The 22,044-nt window shown below is 44.7% G+C and overlaps 1 protein-coding gene across 1 annotated transcript; it reads left to right on the top strand.

Annotated features, from left to right (window-relative positions):
* Positions 1 to 94: 94 nt before the first annotated feature.
* LOC114589427 (G-protein coupled receptor 83-like) lies at positions 95 to 19,788 on the top strand. The gene is made up of 6 exons (XM_077922432.1): positions 95 to 234; positions 7,199 to 7,676; positions 8,425 to 8,550; positions 12,800 to 12,933; positions 16,082 to 16,692; positions 19,616 to 19,788. The coding sequence occupies exons 2-5, from the start codon at positions 7,245 to 7,247 to the stop codon at positions 16,674 to 16,676; spliced, it is 1,287 nt and encodes a 428-aa protein (XP_077778558.1). The 5' UTR covers positions 95 to 234; positions 7,199 to 7,244; the 3' UTR covers positions 16,677 to 16,692; positions 19,616 to 19,788.
* The last annotated feature ends 2,256 nt before the right edge of the window (positions 19,789 to 22,044 follow it).

Below are 22,044 nucleotides of genomic sequence, written 5' to 3' on the forward strand. Positions count from 1 at the left end.
TAAGGCACATGTGCCCAGTGATTAGAAGGGACTGTGTGTGTTTGGTGTTCTGCAGGACTAGAGGAAGAGCAGGCAGAACAGGGTGTCCTGCAAGAAGGCACAGTGAGAGATTGGGAAGTAGTTCATCAGCAGAGGAGGGAAAGAGTGCTCAACATTTTCCTTTGGGCCATAGGTTTGGGTGGCTGTGGAAAAGCCAGCAGAATCAACCGAAGCAGTTCCCTTCCTTCCCAGAGGGTGAGTAAAGTGAAAAGGACAAGTAGAATTGTTTTCATTGCCTGTCACCCATGCATCAATATTCCTGTGCTGCTGCAGATTCCCTCGGCTTTTGCACAATTTTGTATTCATGTGTTCGGATGTTTCTGGCGAGTTAAAGCGAAAGGATGAGGCTCGACTGCAGAGTTGGTTTGATACTACGTTGAACATGTAACACTAGAAGATAATGTATTGTGGTTTCTGAAGTAGCACAGATCTTGCCTTGAATGTGTAATAAAGACAATAATAGCTGTATTACTACAGTGATACCTCGGGTTAAGAACTTAATTCGTTCTGGAGGTCCGTTCTTAACCTGAAACTGTTCTTAACCTGAGGTACCACTTTAGCTAATGGGGCCTCCCACTGCCGCAGCGCCACCGCCGCACAATTTCTGTCCTTATTCTGAAGCAAAGTTCTTAACCCGAGGTACTATTTCTGGGTTAGCGGAGTCTGTAACCTGAAACGTCTGTAACCCGAGGTACCACTGTACTATTATAGTAGTAGTAGCAGCAGCAGCAGTAAGCACTATCTGAAGGTTCTTTAGACTATACTATGTGTCTACCATTTCTAGCTGCGTATGAATGTTTATACAGTATCAGAGAATCGTAGAGTTGAAAGCGACCCTCTGCAATGAATATATTCTGTTATATTGGGATGCTATCATGGGCATCACCAGAGGGAGAGAAGACGGCAGACACACACACCCAGCAAGGAGCTCCCACACACACTCCCCCCCCCCCTTGCCACAAACATATACCCTTATTTTTCATTCATAGATCTTAACACGTGGAATACAACTCACCCATCTAGACGTATATTGGTACTTTGCCCCTTCTGTACGCACCCTCCAAAAAAAAAAAATTGTCTGGTGCTGCCACTGGACTTCTTTTCTTATAGACACACATTCAAAGGCTGTTTGTGAAATGTATGACCTTCCATGCTTTATATGTTTCAAGGCGTTTTTTAATGTTTCAGAAGCTTAAAATAGTTTCCAAGTGTTTTAAATATTCTTTTGCTTTTGGTTTTTTATAGTGCTGTTTGGTGTTTGCCACCCTGAGCTCCTGTGGGAGAAAGGGCATGACATAAAAATTGTAATAAATAATAACGTTGCCATTCCATCTCCAGGTTTGTACTGGCAATTCTGAAACAGACTCTGACTCACATTGAAATCTAACTTTTTCTGCTAGACCACAGTACACTAAAGCTTTCTTTCAGCTTTATTTCTGAGGAGATGAACTGAATGATAATTCTTAGGCATGGAAATATACAGTGGCAAGGCATTTAGTAAAAGCCTGTCATATTAATCATTGCTCTGGTTCCAGTGCTCTCCCTCAACTGGTTTCTGAAGCTGAGTACAAACAGCATTAGCCGTGATCCAGAGGCATCCTGCCATTTCTTATAAAATATTGCTGGTTGGTGCGCTTTCCCTCAAACCAGCTTCCCTGTGATTTTAAAATGCAAGCTACAATTAATGTGAGGTATGTAAACTTGAGAGAGCTGTTGCATGTGTGCAAATGACAACCTCTGCTTCCCTCTGAGGGAAACTGCCCTTTAGCGCTCAATCGGAGCAAACACCAATTGGATTCTCTCTGGATTGACATTTGCACTGATTTTAACACCAAAAAGTGGGTTTTCCCTGGGAAAGGAGCCAGGCAAAGGGGAAAATGCTTGGGCCCTTGCTCTCTGGGCACAGGGCAAGCAGAAGTGTGGGTGAGCCCTTAGCCTAATCTACCTCACAGGGTTGTTGTGGGGATTAAATGAGGAGTGTGAGAGAACTGTGCATGCCATCTTGAGTTCCTTGGATAGAAAGGTGGGATATAAATGCACTTGGGCATAGATTGCTTTTGTTTTGCAATATTGACTTTATTCTGTGTTTGCCAGATTGTTGATTTTTGCCGCTTTTGAATTTACTGACGTTCTGTATTTGCCTCTCCCATGCTCTGTGTTTTGATGTTTTGAATGTTTGCTGTAAAATGCCTTGGGCACAGCTCATTGTGGAAATAAACTCAACCAATAAATCAAAGCCAGACTGAAGTGATCCAGAGAATCTGTTTCTTCCGTAAAGAGGCACTGGCACCACCTTCTCAAGTACGTTGCCCAATAAAGGGATATTTGTGATTGGGCAGTAGTGGTCATGGCCCAGGGAGGGCCCCTTCTCACTTAGGAGTCAATGGCCTTGTCCATCTCCCCATTCCATGTGAGACCAGAGCCCTTAGATGAGCACCAGCACTGCAACTAGAATGCCACCCCACCTCACTGGCCCCCAGAACATTCGGGAATCCCTCAAATTCCATAGGTCACTCAATGTCTTCAAGTTTAATTTGGACCTCATTCACCTGGGTTAGCAGTTTCAAACTCAAACATCAAATCAAATATAATTTATTTACAGTAGACAGGCTACAAGTACAGTATAAAAGTTACAGAATATAGAAGGCTAAGGGGAAGGGCGCAAAAAGCAATAATAGCTTGTCAAAGGTCACATCCGCACCATATATTTCAAATGATATGATACCACTTTAAATACCCATGGGTTCTGGGAGCTGTAGTTTGTCAAGGGTACAGAGAGACACTTATTAGGAGGCCCCTATTATATAAATAGGGACAGTTGTACTGAGGGAAATAATTCCAGAGCTGGGGCACCAACACAGAGAAGGCCCCTTCTCTGTACACCAACCATCAGACCTCTAATGGCATAGAGACCTGGGAAAGGGCAGGCTCCTGGGGCAGATGGTCCTTGAAGTATCTGTTGGAAGTGCAACAGCAGCAATCGTTCAGTTTGTAACTTAGTAGTAAATTATTTTACTGTTACAGTCTGTTAAAGCCAAGAGGTGGGTGGGTGGAGGTGTCACATAGCAACCAGGCAGAGTGGCATGATCTTTCCTGAGGTGGCATGCATTCTGACTGGCTGTGTAGTTCTGAGGGAGTTTTTAATTTGTGTGTTTGGCTGAATGTCTCCTTGCTATGTACAAGGCCTGAACTAAGAAAGACAAAACCTCTCTGTTCCTTTCTCTTCATATTACACAGTCTCTGTTCAGTTTGCTCAGTAAAGTGTTATCTGGACTTTTCTTTCTGGAACTGCATTTGGGTTATTTAAGTGACTTTGCTTACAATATCTGGGTCCAGTGGCATAGCATGGGTTGTCAGCACCCGGGGCAAGGCAAGTAATTTGCGCCCCCTAACCCGTGGATTTGTGCCCCATAACCCATGGATTTGCACCCCCTAACCTGTGGATTTGCCCTAACCCCAGATGTTGCACCCGGTGCGGCCGGCCCCCCCTGCACCCCCCACGCTACGCCACTGTCTGGGTCCAATGTGTTAGTACAGAAGACAGGTACATTGCAATGCTGCAAGATACAATTTTTAAAAAAGGTTGGCAGGTAATGGCAAAACCAGGTCTAACATGTTATGGGAGGGCCCTGTGTAAAAGGAGCCCCCCCCCCCCAGGATGCACAATAACTCTCTGCACCACACATGGGGGTCTTGGTTGGTGCAGCTGCCTTACTGTGAAAGGGAGAGGCACAAGTGGAAAAATAAGTGGGGGTTCTCAACAAAACAAAAAAAATCACAGTAGAAACTGCTCCTTGAGGATAAGCAGTTTGAATACAAGTCCCAGGCAATTAGATTTTGTTTGTGTATAACTTTCAGTTTTAATAATTGTGCAGTGAATAGAGAATGTTATTGCCTTCAGCTGACAAACAATGGCTGGAAGTATTATGTACTGTGCAATCATATGCCTGCCTGCTTTGAAGTAACTTCTGCTATCATCAATGGGGCTTGTTGTCAGGTAATGATATATAGGATTGCTGCCTTAGGGTAGCTTCATCCAAGACAATTTCCTCCTGCATGAATATCATTCCTATGTAAGAAAACCACTCACTTGTGCACCATAATGTGTGCATTCCTACCCATGTTTCATTGTATTGCATTACAAAATACCTAGATTTCCAGGTACCCAGGAACAGCTATGGGCAAGATTCCTGTATTAAAGGGGGTTGGACTAGATGACCCTTGGGGTCACTTCCAACTCTACAATTCTACGATTCTATTCTATGTATAAGGCTGTACACACAGTTGCTTCTTGTTTGTTGCATAGAATCTTACTCTTACTGGTGATTCATGACTGGTAAAAAAATGTTACCTGTAGGTATGCGGTTATTAGTTTTATAACACAATTTAAAACAGATTACGTGAGTATTTTAAAAAATATAACTGGGAAAATTCACAGCAGAAATGCACTTCAACAGACAAAGGAATGATTTGCTGAACCAATTTAATGTCTGAGCTGTCAGTATTTTGCTGTACTGATTCAAGTAGATCATTTAAAGTAAATAGGTGCTGTTTTGCGCCAGGACATGCAAATCTACTGTATTTCTTCTTTGAGAAAAGGACTTTTGGTTTGGAAACTGACAGGGAAATTCACAGTAAAACGTGGGATGAATGAATGACTAACATGAAGATGCTTAAAGACACCTCAAGTGAATTAGGATGGATGCCAGACAAGTTCTCATTGTCGTGTAACCATCCCACAAGCAAATCACAATGAATACTTGATAAAGACCAGATATAATCTAGCCTCTGAGGAAGCTTTGTGCAAGCAAGTCAGAATGAATACCCAATAAATAGCTAGTTTGTAAGGGCTCTTGAGGTAGATTTAACACACAAGCCACATATTTAAGACAGGAGAAATGTGATCTAGAAACATGCACCTTTTAAATAAGTGGGAATTTTTGTTCCATTCATTTCATAAAAATGTACCAGGCAAAGCCAATAAGGTGCAGTGGTCACTTAAAACATAATTCCTGGTGCCCAAATTTTGGGGTTTGAAGTTAAGTGTGAACCCCATGTTTGATGTATCAATTGCTCAGTTTGTGGGGTGCTACAAGAAGCAAGGTTTTTGCTGCAAAAAACTTGCTAAACTTTGGTACAGGTTTGGAGTGGATCCCAAATTTAGGGGTTCGTAGTTAATGGGGCTGATTTTCAGCAGTAGTTAGTTAAACTATAGGCCTAAACACACTTACCCCCAGGTAAGTAAAACCCATTGAGATTAGTGGGATTTGGATCTGAGCAACCTTGTGTGGAATTGTACTGTGCCATTGCATCTCCTTCTGGTAAGACATAAAAGCTGACTCTCCAAACATGATTGCTGGCTTTGTCTGCTGTGTTCTTTCTGGGTTTTAACTGAATGTTGGTGAGCTTTGCCTCCCAATCGTAACAATTTAGGTGGGTGGAAAAGGAAAGCACTGTTCTCCTGGGACTGCAGGCTGGAAGGGCAGCACTCTCTGAAGAGCCTCTTGGCTCTCTTTCCACTGGGCAGAGAAGGAACAACTGCAGAGAGCTTGCTTTGTGCCTCCCTGTCAAGAAGAGCACTTTAAAAAATATTATATCCAGAGCTTTTTGTTCCCCAGCCAGAACTCACTGAAACTTAGTTCTGGCACCTCTCAGGTGGGCACCATTGCCATTCTAAAAGAATAAGGGAGGCATTCATGATGAGTTCTGCTTTTTCTAGAAAAATAGCACAGATTGTACCTGAGAACTGGTGTCTGAGTTTGCCTTTTTTCCATCTCTAGTCCAACCCCTTTTCCTTTTGTGTTGTGTCTTTTAGATTGTAAACCTGAGGGGCAGGGACTATGGTAGCTTACTACGGAGTGATGAAAGCTGCTTCAGAGACTTGGTCCCGGTCCCCCCCACACACACACACACACCTGAAGGGCAGTTGAAATTGAGCAAATTAAATGTATGCAAGGTTTTTCTGGCACAAAAAGAACTTTTGAGCTCTCTGCCAGGGCTGGTGCTGGGAGATCTCATGGGGACTTGGATGGCTCCATGATATCTCATGAGAACATATCAGAGCTGGGGGACCGCATCTTGTGATCAATTATGTGAGGCAGAGCTTACCAATATTTTACAGTATTCAAGTTGGCACCCCTGAAACCATGGCAACTGTCTCAACAACCATAACCACAGAGTTTCAGAAAGGGGAGTGGGGGGTGCTTACTTTATAGACTTTAGCTTCAGAACTAGGTTGCCTGTTCGCTCTGAGCTAGTAATGTTTACTGTTGGGAGGAACATGTTCTGGAAATGGACATTTTCCCCCCACAATCTAGTCACAAGAACTCTTCGTTATCAAACCTTGCTCAGTTTGTACAGAGTTACAATCATGCCTCATCTGGTCTTGGCTGCCTGCTGATTGGAAAATGTAATTGAAAGCAAAAGACTAAATAAATAACCCTTCATTTTATACTGTACTGAAGAAGAACACGGAATGCAGGAAGAAAAGAAAACAGAGGTGAACTTATGGTGCCAGAAGCCAGCTTGTTCCCTGTTTAGGACACTGTTCCAAGCTCATCTCTGAATATTTGCATAGTTGCTTTCTATTGTACAGAAAAGAAAAAATCAAATCTATCAGCATAATGTTAATGTTTTCCCCTGATATCATTCACAGGTTCTGCAGGACAATCCAGCTGGGAAGAGAATTATAAAGAAGGGAGGGGAAAATACACATTTTAGAAGAATTGTGCTCCAAAAAAATCGACAAAGCAAATAGGAGGGTAAAGTGCTTTGAAAAAAGGAAGGGGGGAGAACAAAACACTGTAGGGCACTCTCAGAAGTTGGAAGAATGAATGCCTCAATAACGGGTAGCACAAAACGACTCAAGATGACCAATTAAAGCTGCACACCTGATCTTTCTCCATGATTTGTGTGTGCTCTGCCGTATGCCATTTTTATTTATTACTCCACTTTTACTGTCCACATTTTTTGTCAAATGACACACTAGTGCCTTTCTGACAGTGTGCTACAAAACATATTTAATGCACCTCAATACTTCTTTCTACTTGGATATTTAAATGTTGCCTTTCTCCTGACAGTTGCTCCCAACCAGAGTTGGCTAAAAAGCTTCTCTCTCTCTCTCTCTCTCTCTCTCTCTCTCTCTCTCTCTCCTATTTAGTCCCACCTGCTAGAACAAACGCCTCCTGCTAACTTAGCCTGTCTCCATGCAAGGCTCCAGCTGGCTGGAAGACCACCTCTCTCACATGCTCCTCTTCCCTCTATCCCATTCCCCTCACTTCCCATGTCCTCCTCAGGAGCCCAAATGCAATTTTTCTGTGGCCAAGTTTATGTTACACTACCAAGCCAAGAATGGCACACCCTTCAACTGGACAGAGAGCCAGATCATTGAGTGGGAGAAGTTTGCTGAGCTGGCTAAATACGAGCCGGAGTCGCAGAAGCCCACCATGAAAGCTCTTCTCATTGTGGCCTACACAATCATCATCATCGTATCTCTCTTTGGTAACTTGCTGGTATGCCATGTGGTGATGAAGAAGAGGAGGAGGAGGAGGAGGATGCATTCGGCCACCAGCCTCTTCATTGCCAACCTGGCCATGTCTGATATCATGATCACCTTGCTCAACACACCTTTCACTTTGGTAAGTCCTTCGCCACTGCCATGCCCCCAGACAGGAAAGGGAGGAGGTCACTGCCTGGATTAAGTCATTGCCTTGCATTTGCATTTGGTGTGCTGGACAGCCACCCAGGGCCTTGTTCACACCATACATTTAAAGCACTGTGATCCCACTTTAAATGTTCATGGGAGAGCTGGAGGAGGTCAGCAAATTCATCTGCCCACCCCTGCCTCGCCAAACTGCTGACCTTGAGGCTCATATTTCATTAAATTGGAAATATTAGTTTATGTTGCAATGATTTTGCTTGTTTGCCTTATGATAGAATTGTTTGGTTATTTATTGGTGGTCCTGTTTATATGATTTTGTAATTTTGGTGGATATTTTTCTATGTTTATTTTTATAAACTTTGTTCCCCTTTCTGAGATTGAAAACATTCAATGACAAGTGGACTATAAATACTGTAATCTTTTAAATTAATAAATAAATGGCTCTCCCAAAGAATTCTGGGAGCTGTAGTTTGCTAAAGATGCTGAGAGTTGTTTGGAGGGTCCTATTCCACTCCCATTGCCACTAGGCAAGCAAACAGTCAGATCAAGTAAAAAAATGACAGAAGTCCCTATTTTAATCTTTGCGAACTTTCACAAATGGACAGAGGTCTTCCTGACCCCATGTGCCGATGGAAACCCCATGTGCTTGACTGTACCAAGTGAATCCTAGTTGTTAGCCACAAATCTTCTGCTAGCCCCATTATTCTTGCCACTCTCTTCCGCAGGTTCGGTTCGTGAACAGCACGTGGGTCTTTGGGGAAAGCATGTGCCATGTCAGCCGCTTTGCGCAGTATTGCTCTCTCCACGTCTCCACCCTGACCCTGACAGCTATAGCCCTGGACCGGCATCAGGTATGAAACTCAACTCCATCCCCCACCTACCCCTGCAAAAGGTATCCTGAAACCAGGGGTGACAGCTTGAATAAAATATGGGGGGGGGAGGTATAATTGATCCCTGTCAATTATCCCTGTCCTGCATAATTGATCACAAGGTGTAGCACATGCACACCATTTGAGTGGCAATGCTCATCAACTTTGGGGAACCCTGGCCCCCTCAAATATTTTATTGGGGGGGTGGCTGAAGGGACCTTGGGCCCTATTTTGCCTTTAGTCTTGACTACACAAAGTTGTGGAATGGGCAGTGGGAGAAAGGGTGCCCTAAGGACACAAGGAAATTGAAATTGCCCACCATAATAAACAGCCAGTGTATGTATGTATTTGTTGGGAGTGGTCACTTGGGAGTATAAGCAGCTGCTTATACGATGTCAGGACATTGGTGGGTCTAGTTCAGTACTGTCTACACTGACTGCCCGTGGCTTCCTAGGGTTTCAGACAGGAATCTCTCCCGGCACTAAATGGAGATGCCATTGGAGATTCTACCTGGGACCTCCATGCATGCAAAGCAGGTGCTCTATCACTGAGCTATGGCCCTTTCCCATAATGGTCAGAGAAGGGTACTGCAGCTCATCCATCCGATCTGATCAGGTGAAAAACAGCCTGGGCAGTGGTTATTTTGCACACGTTCAATTATTGTGTGACCACTGAAATGCGGGTCATTTGGACCTGGAAGAGGGTGGGGCATAACAGGACATGAGGGGGTGGGGTGGGCTTGGCTTATGCGTGCACTGCCAACACGCATGAATGCCCAGAACGCATCCCCCGTGCAAAATGAGGGTTGCCTGTATTACAGAGAAAAGCCTTTTTAAACCAATAAAGCCAACTGTCATGATATATAAGTAACTTTATTTCAGAGGGGGAAAGGAATGCAACAAATCACACAGAGAGAGACTTCCAAATAACATTTTTAAAGTCAATCTAATTTAGTTAATTACATTTTGCCTATTTGAGTACTGTCTTGGGTGTCAGAAAACATGCAGAGCTCGTGGAAAGAAGGCAGCCTAGGAAAGTGCTAGTCCCTTGCAGAATATCTCTGGTTTTCATGGTTCCAAAGGAGACAAAGGACTACAGGATATGTCACACATTTATTATAGTTTGGGACCAGAAAAAGCTGCCTGCCTGGACTGTAGTTTGAACCAATGGTGAAATAAGCTCCATCTCTCATGTAAGTGGTTAGGTATCAATCAGAAGCCGTGTCTGGGGTGTTAGGGGAGGGGTTGTACCTCTGGTGGATGACATGTTGTACATTTTCTGAGGTAGTTTGTCCACCTTGGGTCCCCACCCTGCACTCAGCTCTCACCTGTGGGTCCTAGAAGCTGTCAGCATAGGACAGTGGCTACACCCCGGGAACAGCTTTGACTGGCAAGCTAAACCAGGTAAGGGGTAGCCGATGGGTCTCAAATCCTTGATGAGTTAGGGACTTCCCCTGCATGTGAAAACAGGCTGTTGTGGACTGAGTGGACCCAATAGACCTCAAGAAGGCAGTTTCTGCATGCGCTGTGGATGGAAGTGAGGGGCAGGTGGGACTCATCTACATGAGAAAGTAGTGCATCCCAGGGAAGGAAAACTCTGACCCTAAACCTCTGCTGGACCCAACACTAATCCGGAGTTCAGTCCCTAAGACAGTTGGACAGTACCTTGTACGCCTCCTTCCGGCAACTCCTGTAGCCAAGTTGGTGCCGAACATATTGCTCTGATTTCCTTTGGACCTCGTCAGTGACACCGAGGGGGGGGGTCTTGTCATCTGGGCAGCCCAGGACCTCCATGCACACTGCCTAGACTTGCACCCCAGGGAGGTCACTTTGGTGTTGCTAACACAGCAATTTGACTTCACCCCCAAAGGTACACTGCATTGTCTCTCGAGACAGATAGATGCCAACAACCACTAGTCAGAAATGTGCATAGAGGATGGTTCGGCTTCCTAATGGTGTTGAACATCCATTACTAAAGAACTAGTCAATTCAGACCAGTTTGCTATTGTAGGAAAGAAAGGATTAAATGAAATGAAACCAAGGATATTGTTTCCATGCACCGTTCTTAGCACTAGATGGCACTATTGGTCTATATTAGAATAAAGAGGTTCAGCTCTCACACATATTCATGTACAATAACTGACCCGTTGTTTTGCACTTCTTGATAAATGTCCTGCAGCAAAATTACATGGCTTATCAAGCATCTGGTAGATTGTTTACATGGGCTCCATGATTATTAAGGACTCATGGAGTTGGAAAGGACCTAGGAGATCATCAAGTCCACCTCCCTCCCCCATCAGTGCAGAATCTGCAATGCAGAATGATAGGCGTTGTGTCACATAGTGGGTTTTGTTTAACTCCTGGAGCATATACTCACAGAAAGATGAAACAGTTTAAAAAGGTTGGAGTGTGTCTTAGGAGCTTCTTTCATTAACTGAGGTACTGTGTAAGCTAACAATGTGTATTATAATATCAGCTCAGTAGGGAAAATGATTAATAGAACATTGTGACACTGAAAGAAGGTAGAAAGAAATTGCAGGCTTAGGAAGTGAATACTGAAATATTCCCCTGAGTGTTCAGAGAAAGTGTTCTATTATTATTCTCCCTAATAAGTCAAGCATTGGCAGCATTAAAAGCACCAGATTGTCATGTGCTGGTAGCAGTGAGGTAAGCTTTGCAGATTATCTGCAGCAGGGATGGCTACCTTTCTTCAGCCTAATATTAGCCACTCCTCTGAGAGTTACATGGCTTTTGCCACACAAACCCACAAGGGCAGACCACTAGAAACACAGCACTCCCTTTTATGTGCTGAGCATCACCTGGAAACCACGGACTTGCAGGTAACTCAGCTGCCTTTCTTCAGCCAAGTCTGTGCATCTCCCATGGATTGCAAACTTCAGTCAACAGCTTTCCATTAGCAAGAAGCTGATAATGGTGGTTGCTTATGCCAATATTCTTGCATGATTACCCAGCCCTTTTATGTCTAATGCAGTAAGAAGAGGCAGGACTTCAGAACTCAAAGAACTGTCTCTGATTCAAGATTCGCACCAGCACGATAATGAAGGTCAAGAGCCTCTATTGTCAAGACTGATTGGATGAGTGGGTCTGAATTGCATCTCCCATGGCTGCCTGCACTGGTTACAGAGATGTGGGTTAAATCTCTCCAACCACATAAGTGCAGTGATGGGGTTAAACAGCTCCACGCTCTGCTTGGTAGTGGGAGTGGGAGGTTTTTAAAACATCCGCACTATATATTTAAAGCAGTATCATGACCAGTTGTTCCCAAAATGGGCGGTACTGCCCCCCTAGAGGACAGTGGGATTACCTAGGGGACGCTAAGAGGCAAGGGGGCAGTAGTGGTTGTGGGAGATGCAAATTACTATCGGACTTTGAAAAGCTGGTACCACTGGATCAAGTCCATCACTAACTTAGATGCAGCCATGGTCGCGAACTTAGAATTGTAGAGTTGGAAGGGACCCTGAGGATCATCTAGTCCAACCCACTGCAATGCCAGAATATGCAGGTGTTTCATTTGGAGATCGAACCTGCAATCTTGGTGTTATCAGCACCACGCTCTTACCAATTAAACTATCCGCATCAGCTTTGTTGAATTAATTAAACTAAATAGTTTTAATTGGCTTTTGAATAAATGTGCAATTAATTGGTACTGTTTTGATTTTTATGCTGTTCCTATCTTCCTTAGTGGGCTGTGCAAACCACTATTCTGAAAAATGCCCTTTGTAGGGTAGAGTAGGGAGCACTGGAGATGAGTTTATGGAATGAGGGGGTGGCCCCAAAAAAGGAGTCACTGGTTTTGGCAGTCATGGTTTTCCCCGAAGAATCATGGGAAGTGGTTTGTCAAGGGTGCTGAGAGTTCTTAGGAGGCCCCTTTATTCCTACTGCCAAGCTGCAATCCCCAGAGTTCCCTGGGAAGACGGACTGGTTGTTAACTGCTTTGGGAAATGTTGGGGGGGGGTGGTCTCCGAACAACTATGAGAACCCTTAACAAACTACAGTTCCCAGCATTCTTTGGGGGGAGCTGTGGCCATTTAAAATGGGGTCACAGTGCTTTAAATGCATGGTGCAGGTAGTGCCCAACATGACAATTAAATTTATGGGGAGCTTTATATGGGTATGGGTATGGGTATGGGTATGGGTATGGGTATGGCCTGCACTTTACCCACCCCTGGTCTGCAGAGATGAGAATCACTGTGAGGCATCCTTTCTTCCAGGTCATCCTCCATCCACTCAAGCCAAGGATGTCACTGACCAAAGGAGCACTGGCCATTTCCAGCATCTGGATGATGGCAGCCTGCTTTTCATTACCCCATGCTATCTACCAAAAGCTCTTCATTTATAATTATAGGTGAGTCTTTTAACCTACCCTTTTCTTTTCTCACCTGTCAAACTACGTGCTACTTTAAAAAATGAAAAGCAAGCTTCACCTTCTACCAAAGATGGCCACAGGAGTGGATTTCCTACATTGGCAGGAGGCTGGACTAGGCAACTTCCATTTTGTAGGTGGAATACAGGAAAGTGTTGTTATACCGAATCAGGCCATGCACCCATCCAGCTGAATACTGCCTACACCAGTGATTCCCAAAGTAGGTGGCAATGTCCCCTGGGAGGTGGGGAGTTGCTAAGAGGCAAAGGGGCAGCAGGGGGTTTCTGGAGGTGGGCACCTCTGAGTGCATTGATCGCTTAATTACAATTAGTCAGACTCCAGCCTAAAGCAGCACACCTTCCTCACTTCATATTTTAAGTGTTACTGCTTTTGCGGCTTTCAAAGCCATTTGCTTTGGTCATTTGCATTTATGATTCTGAGTTGCTGCAAGTCACAAGGCAGCCAATTATTGGTAATAACAGCTATCAATTTTCTTACAAATCAGTTACCGTACAGAGGTGAGCAAATGGGAGAAAGCCCCACCCATTAGCACTGAGGGCCCCATCACACCTAGTTGTAGTTCTTGCAACCCAGCTCATTCTTTTGGGGTGCTTATGAGGACACTTGAGTGGGCAGCTAAGGTCTTACAAAGAAAAGGTCTGACCAGTTTAGCAACTTCCTCCTCTGTTAGATTCCAACCTTCACTGGGCAGGACCCCCCCAAATGGGAAAGGACTCACCAAACCCACAACAGTATGTTGGTGTGCTACACAACTCCCATCATCCCTGACCTTGGACTGTGTTGTCTGGGGCTGATGGGAGCTCAGTATGACACCTGGATGGCACCAACTCAGCCACCCCTTCCTTGAGATTAGCCCCCTACCCTTTTAAAATCGAGTAACCGATATTCATCTGGCAAGGAACAACAGAATGAGAGCAGTAGTTCTGGGGAATCTATTGTCATTCCATTCTCGCTTCCCACAACAGCCAGTGTGTGTGGAACTTCCCTTTGGAGCACAGCGTCACTGCAGTTCAGGAGGCTGAAAACAGGATATTAAAGATGTGAATCAAGCCATGAAAAAAAATATGCAGTGACAATATCTGTAGGACAAGAATGGATGAGAAGAGAGGTGAAATGGGAAGAAGGATCTCAGAGTAATCTGAGCTTGCATATTGCATACGGTTTAATTTCAGTGGGACCAAGCAGTGGTTCAAAACACAGGGTTTGGCAGTGACATGGGGGGTGGCGGTGGGGAGGTGAGGCACAAGGAGTTCTGCAAGGGCCCTGGCAGAGGTCAGGTGTTAGGAGGCACCTTCAGATGAGCAGAGAGAGTCCAAATAAGGAGAAAGGATGGAGGAGGGAAGGAGCTCCCAGTAAGAAGTCCATAGCTGGCTGGGACCGGCATCTCCCTCAACCACCTACCAGCCTGGTCCCTGAGCTTAAAAACAAGAAGCTCATGGCGTCAGTATTACTGAGGAAAGTTCCCAGGTAGGCTGCTTTCTTCAGCGCCTGTTCTTGTGGTTCCCTGCCGTCTGCACGAAGCAGGAGAGAGCTGAGGCAGCAGAGCAACAAGGAATAATGCAGTAGGAATAATGAGAAAATCGATGACCAGCTTCACGGTTTCCCCCACATCGTAATTTTTTATATAGTTCACACACACATTGTGATTCAGGATATATTGCCATGTCAGCTTTTATGAAACCATTACCACGGTGTGAACTTCAAACCAGTTTTGGACAATGTATCAATACATCGCCCAGCCCTAGTGCAGAGTGCCTTCTACCAGCTCTGCTTGGTGGCCCAACTGCACCCCTGTCTGGACGAAGATAGCCTAACTTCTGTTGTCTATGCCTCTAGGTTAGATTACTGCAATGCATTATACTTAGGGCTGCATCTGGAGATGGTTCAAAAATTTCAGCTGGTGCAGAATTTGGCGGCCAGGTTGCTCACTACAACAAGATGGTTTGAGAATATTACACTGATCCTGGTCCAACTGCCCTGGCTGCCAGTCAGTTTCTGGGCCCAATACAAAGTGCTGGTTTTGACCTATAAAGCCTTAAATGGCTGCAATACCTCACAGACTACCTCTCCTCATGTGAACCGACTCAGACTCTACAATCATCATCTGAGGCCCTTCTTCATGTGCCTCCTCCACAAGAGGCCTGGGGGGTGACAACACGCGTATGGGTCTTTTCTGTGGTGGTTCCACGTTTGTGGAATGCTCTCCCCATGGAGGCTTTCCTGGCACCTTCCTTACATATATTCAGGCAGAAAACAGAGGCAGTAAAACCTGGCATAGTTACTGTGGTAAAAGTTCCAAAATTATTCATATAGGAACACAAGAATGGCTTGTAAGAGGCATGCAGCCTGAACTGTAGCAACCAGCTCAAAACTGAGCTTCTCTGGTAGCAATAGGCTTGATCACCCTTTTCCCAAGGTGAGGGTGAGTGAACTAGCTAAGCCTGGCAGGACAGCTAACTCTATAGAATTAACCCCTTAATGCATTAATTAGACTTAAGCATGTTGGTTACAGGATAAGTTTGCCATATTTCAAACAGGGAAAATCTGGACAGAAAAGTTATTGAGCTTTTTTGGGCAAAATTGCATTTATTATTTTTGTGGCTTTTGAGCTTTTTGAATGGAAAACTGCACCGCCAACATGAGCTGCCATACAACCGGATTTTCCCCAACATTTTATTGATTTCCACCCAGACACTGCTCACTGCTAGAGGCAGCAGTATTCCAGATATGTCGGAGGAAATCCGGATGTATGGCAACACCAGATGAGGCTCATTATCCCACAGACTGAAGAGATGTACTTTTGGTATTAATGAAATTCTGTCAATCCCAAATAATAAAACGGACTCTATGGTAACAGAGCAACCTCTTAGGATGAGGTAAATAGCACTTAAATTGGCCAGCAAAGGAGCTGGTTTGGCTGGTTCACCAGCCTCGTCTCCTAGATTCTAAGCAGGCCCTTGAAGGGACCCACAAATATCATCCAGGCCACATCCCTCCCTCCCCCCCAAAAAACCCTCATAACAGTATGTTCAGCTATGTTAAGGTACTTAAAATTTCCCAAAGTTTTCTTGACTACATATCCAGAATAAATGTTTATTTGTTTTCAAAGGGAAACTACTATTCGTAGCTTGTGCCTCCCAGATTTTCCTGAGCCAGCAGAGGTGGTGCAGAAATATGTGGACCTTTCTACTTTCCTCCTCCTTTACCTCTTGCCCCTCCTCATCATTTCCGTCACTTACACACGGCTGGCCAAGAAGCTCTGGCAGCGCAATGCCGTGGGGGATGTCACCACGCAGCAGTACATCATCCATCACAACAACAAGAAGAGAAGCATCAAGATGCTTGTGCTGGTGGTGGTGGTTTTTGCCCTCTGTTGGTTCCCGCTCAACTGCTACGTCCTGCTCATCTCCACCATGAACATCAGAACCAAAAACTCCCTCTATTTCGTCCTTCATTGGTTTGCCACGAGCAGCACTTGCTACAATCCTTTCATCTACTGCTGGCTGAATGACAGCTTCCGTTCTGAGCTCAAGTCCTTGTTCGCCATGTGCCTGAAGGCGCAGCAGACGAGAGACAACCTCATTCCAGGGGCAACCTTGCCGTATGGGGAGGCATGGATGCAGCAAATCAAATGCAAGCAAAGGTTTTCTTTACAGAGCATTCGCTCAACCACAAATGTGCAGACTTTCAAAACGGATTTGTGAGCTGGGCCCGATCAAGGTGAGTTGACAAAATGTTTGGCAAATATGTAAAATATCTCATTCAGATGATGGCAGGTTTAATACAGGACTGTTCATTTGCTGAAACAGACCTAGCATTGGGTTTCTCATACCTCCCTAGTCTGTTTTTGTTGCTAGCATCATACATAACACTTATGAATTCTTCCAGAAAGGAAAAATAATCACATCCATAACCATTGCCTCCGTCAGTTCCTACTTTCCAGCCTCCAAAGCAGTGGCTCCATACTTTTGGGCCACCAACCCCTTGGTTCTGGGTGTCGCCTTCCCTGTGCTGTAAAAAACATTATTCGGAACAGCAGTCTTCACAACCCACTGAGGAAGGTAGGAGCACCATAAAATTCAAAACTGTAACAAGTAATTGCACATTTATTCAAAATGCAATTAAAACTATTTAGTTTAATTAATTCAACAAAACTGATAGACTTGATCCAGTGGTACCAGCTTTCCAAAGCCTGATAGTCATTTGCACCTTCAACAACTACTACTGCCCCCTGCCTCTTAGCACCCCCTAAGTAACCCACCACCCTCTAGTTGGCAGGACCACCCACTATAGGAACCACTGGTTTAAAGTGTCATGATACCGCTTTAAATATTCATCATATTTACTCAAATGTAATACACACTTTTTTTGGCCAAACAACATTGCAAAAATTAGCGTGTGGCGTCTTTTGCACAGAAAAATGAAGTACATTTTTGTTTCAAGGTTTTGAAAATTGAGGTACAAGTTAGATTTGATGTTGTGTAAATATGGTAGTGGTGATGTGTTTTTTTAAAACAAACAAGCAAACAAACTCCCACTACCAAGCAGCAGGTGGCGCTGTTTAACCACATCATTGCACTTTTGTTGTTGGAAATATTTCTTTTTTTCTTTTTAAATTTTTTTTTAATTAATTTTCCTTTTTCATTCATTACATACATTTCATATTCATAACATTTACTATACATTCCTTCCTCCCTCCCCTCCTGGGCTTCCCCCAACTTCCGCTTCTGATTTGTTTCATCTTTCACCTTTTTTGCTACCTCCTAACTCTCATCTTCCGAGAACAATGGGAGATGCAATCCAGTCCTGCTCATCCAATTAGAAAATAATAACACATTAAAATTAAAAACAGTAACAGTTAAGTAACACAATAAAAGTTAAAAACAGTAGCAAATAATTATACAGAATCCAATTAAAACTATTTGGCTTCATTAATTCAACAAAGTTGATAAACCTGATCTACTGATACCAGCTTTTCAAAGACTGATAGCAATTTACACCTCCAGCACTACCCCCTTGCATGTTAAGTGTCCCCAAGGTAATCCCATTGCCCCCAGTGGGCACCACCACCCACTCTGGGAAGCATTGCTCCAAAGGATTTGAGGTTCATAGAATTATAGAACTGTAGAGTTTAAGGGACCCCAAGTATCGTATATTCTACTCCAACCCTCTGCAATGCAGGAATCTCAACTAAAGCATCGATGACCGATGGCCATCCAACCTCTGCTTTAAAATCTCCAAAGAAGGAGAGTCCACCACCCCCTGAGGGACTCTGCTCCACAGTCAGAAACTCTTATTGTCATAAAGTTCTTCCTTGAATGTATTGGTTTTGGTCCTACCCTCCAGAGCAGGACAAAACAAGCATGCTCCATCTTCTACTTTCCTTACATCCACGAAGCCGGCTGTCATCCTCTTTGTCTCCCCTTCCCGAGGGTAAACATACCCAACTCCCTCAACCATTCCTCATAAGGCTTAGTTTCCTGACCCTTGATCATCTTGGTCACCCTTCTCTGCACACATCCCCCGCTTGTCAATATTCTTCTTGAACTAAGGTGCCCAGATGGCTCCAGCAGCTCCCTTGTCCTTCATGTCTCTTGGTCCTACATACACTGTGAGATAGCAGTGCCCCTGTTTACAAGTCCTGGCCATAAGCTCCCAGAGGCTGCAATCGGCTCATTAGAACTGCTCCTAGCAGCTAACTCCTCCCGCAACTCACTTCCTCCTCATAGTGTGGAGGTACAGTGTCAGCCCCTGGAATAGATACTTTGTGGTGAAGGGAGGGCAATACTAATAATATTAGTAATCTGCCTTATCCAAAGTCAGACCACTAGTCCATCTAGCTTACTATTATCTGCACTGACTGCAGCAGTTCTCCAGGGTTTCAGGTGTGGGGGCACACACACATTCCCAGCCCTACCTGGGACCTTATGCAAGCAAAGCAGATGCTCTGCTACTAAGCTACAGACCCGATTCCCCTGCAGTATGGATGCTTCAGCCCATATAGGGGAAGTACTAACAAACCTGGTACACTATGCTTGAATAAGGCATATGTCTTGGGACGCGGGTGGCGCTGTGGGTTAAACAACAGAGCCTAGGACTTGCCAATCAGAAGGTCAGCGGTTCGAATCCCCGCGACGGGGTGAGCTCCCGTTGCTCGGTCCCTGCTCCTGCCAACCTAGCAGTTCGAAAGCACATCAAAGTGGCGGGAAGGTAAATGGCATTTCCGTGCGCTGCTCTGGTTCGCCAGAAGTGGCTTAGTCATGCTGGCCACATGACCCAGAAGCTGTACGCCAGCTCCCTCGGCCAATAAAGTGAGATGAATGCCACAACCCCAGAGTCAGTCATGACTGGACCTAATGGTCAGGGGTCCCTTTACCTTTACCTTTTACGGTATTACGTACTTCCCAGAGGTTTGGCTCAATACTGAAGCACTGAACCAGGAAGGCTAAGGGCGCCTCTACACACTCGTCTTTGGTTGCTCATTTCTTTCATTTTGCAGGTGCTAAGTCAACCAGCAGACTGTACAGGATTTCTCTAGAATTCTCATGTGCCATGGCTTTATTACAGGAAAAAGTTGTGCCAGAGTAAGGAAGATGCCGACAACAACTGCAACAAAGATTGTTTTTATTTTGTGTTCACACAGGTGGGGTGAAGTGGACCTAGATGAAGAGGAACAACCTAAAACACACATTTGATCACAATGACAAGGAAGAAAGGGGAGAGAGTCTGTCGAAATTACACCCATTCCGTGGAAAATTATGGAAGTGGAAAATTCAAAATGTTTATTTACTTATATTTATGTTTAATTAAATTTCTATACCAGGGCAGTTTAAAAACAATATAAAAATGCTTTGTGTTAACACTAGAGTCCCCAATCAGGAGCTAATGACAGCACTCAAAAATGCAGTTTGGTTGTAGGGGCTTTCTCCCCCCCCCCAAAAAAAAATCCATATTTCCCCTGTGTTATACTTGACACTTAATCTGGTATACCTCAGGTTTGGCCAGACTACAGAAAATGTACTTAATAGAAAAAATTACAGGCACACCTTGTGGTAATTGACATAAAAGCTAATTAGGGTAAAGGTAAAGGGACCCCTGACCATTAGGTCCAGTCGTGACCGACTCTGGGGTTGCAGCGCTCATCTCGCTTTATTGGCCGAGGGAGCCGGCGTACAGCTTCCGGGTCGTGTGGCCAGCATGACTAAGCCGATTCTGGTGAACCAGAGCAGCGCACAGAAACGCCGTTTACCTTCCCGCCAGAGCGGTACGTATTTATCTACTTGCACTTTGAGGCGCTTTTGAACTGCTAGGTTGGCAGGAGCAGGGACTGAGCAACGGGAGTTCACCCCGTCACGGGGATTCGAACCTCAATTAGGGAGGTTAAGACCACTCAAAATTAACTGTGGAAATAATGCTGCATTTTCCAGCTATAGAACCTTCGTTCAAAAAGCGTATTAGACTCTCCTGACTGGAGGGTCTAGAACAGGGGTCAGCAAGGTTTATCTTGCCTGGGCCAGATCAGTCCTGTGGAGATCCCTCCATGGGCCAGATCGCGTGTGTGTGTGACTGCGCACGCCCATGATTTCTGGCATCTGTGCATGCGCAGACGCAATTTCTGGCACCGCAGAAGCGAGTCCCCGCGCCGCACTGTGCTGGTTTAGCACAGAGCGCAAGCGGGCAGCTCGGTTCAGGGGCGGCTCGTGGGCTGGTCAAACGACCTCCGCAGGCTGCTTCCAGCCCATGGGCCTTAGGTTGGTGACCCCTGGTCTAGAAGAAGGGAGAGCAGCTGGCTGGGAGGGAGAGAGAGTGAACCTCTCTTCTGAGATGTGATTATACCCGTTCCACATATCCTTGGAAATAGACATTACGTTTACATGAATAATGATTTTTCAGCTCTGGGGCATCTCACTTTACATTTGGAGGTTGTGTTATAAGGAAAATTGGAGTTGGCCTTTACAACCAAAATCCCCATCAAGTGACCCAGTATCCTCTAAGTCCATGATTGGTCAGAGAAGAATGGGTGGAGGCAGAAACCAGTAGAGGAAAGCAAAGGATATCTTTATTAGCCAAAGACCACCCACAAACATCCTACAAGCCTCACAAAAGAAGCAATTTACAACAGAAATTTGAGACTATGGCTTGTCTCCTGTCTGTCAGGATACCTAATAATACTTGCTGATTGCCTTTTCCTGGCAACTGGGGCCATTATGTATTCTGAAATTGTAAATACCTTAGTTCTTGAATCCATTGTTACAAAGCTATTCATACACAGAATATGCCCTTTTGACAGTTCTGCTCTGCTTTTAACAGATACTTGCCAGATCTTTTTACCAATTGTGTGAGAAGTTTATCTATTTACAGGATTCAAAAGATTGCACATGAAAAGATCTATTAGAAAAGGTTTCACCAAGATACTTTCTTCCACTGCAGAGAAGATATTTGGGGTCTTTAAGAGAGTCAAGATGACTTCCAGATTGCTCTGTGAACTCAAATAGAGTGTATTCCTCCCCCCCCCCCCCGAATATTTCCTAATTTTTAAGGGTGAAGGATTGGTTTTCTGTGAAGTGTGTGTGCCTAAAATCCGTTTAACAGTTGGCCAGCGTGGTTCTCTCTTCAAAGGCCCTATTTCGTTGTTCACTGAACAGCTTTCCAGAAATTAACCTCTTGTTCCTCTGCTACCCAAACCAAAATGATGCCAAAGGGTGCCTAAGTGGGTCTGAATCTATTCTTCAAGTACCTAATCCCTGCTTTTCCTCCTCTCTCCCTTGTTTCCTGTTATCTCTTCCACAGTCCCAGTTTTGAATCTCAGGGCAGGATTCTGCACCTCCTGCCAAGGTTATTCTGAAAAGAGTCTTCTAGTGTCTGAGGGTGCCACAGAAAGCTATTTTTACCTCTTCAACACACTTTGTATTTTCAAAGGAGATCATTTCCTGGTCTTCTTGACCGTTTCCTGCACCAGAGTCGTTCCATGCTGAGCCCTGACAGAAAGAGATGCTACAAATCAAAGCATCATTGCTGCTCCGTAAATAATGGCTTTAGCCAAGGATGGGGAACCTCTGGCCAACTAGCAAT

This window comes from Podarcis muralis, chromosome Z (assembly GCF_964188315.1).
Source record: "Podarcis muralis chromosome Z, rPodMur119.hap1.1, whole genome shotgun sequence".
Lineage (NCBI taxonomy): Eukaryota > Metazoa > Chordata > Lepidosauria > Squamata > Lacertidae > Podarcis > Podarcis muralis.

Excerpts from the sequence above, each read along its gene's own strand:
- LOC114589427 (XM_077922432.1), top strand. The coding sequence starts at position 7,245 with ATGCAAGGCTCCAGCTGGCTGGAAGACCACCTCTCTCACATGCTCCTC. Across the intron at positions 7,677-8,424 it reads TCAACACACCTTTCACTTTG|GTTCGGTTCGTGAACAGCAC; the intron begins GTAAGTCCTTCG and ends TCTCTTCCGCAG. Across the intron at positions 8,551-12,799 it reads TAGCCCTGGACCGGCATCAG|GTCATCCTCCATCCACTCAA; the intron begins GTATGAAACTCA and ends CCTTTCTTCCAG.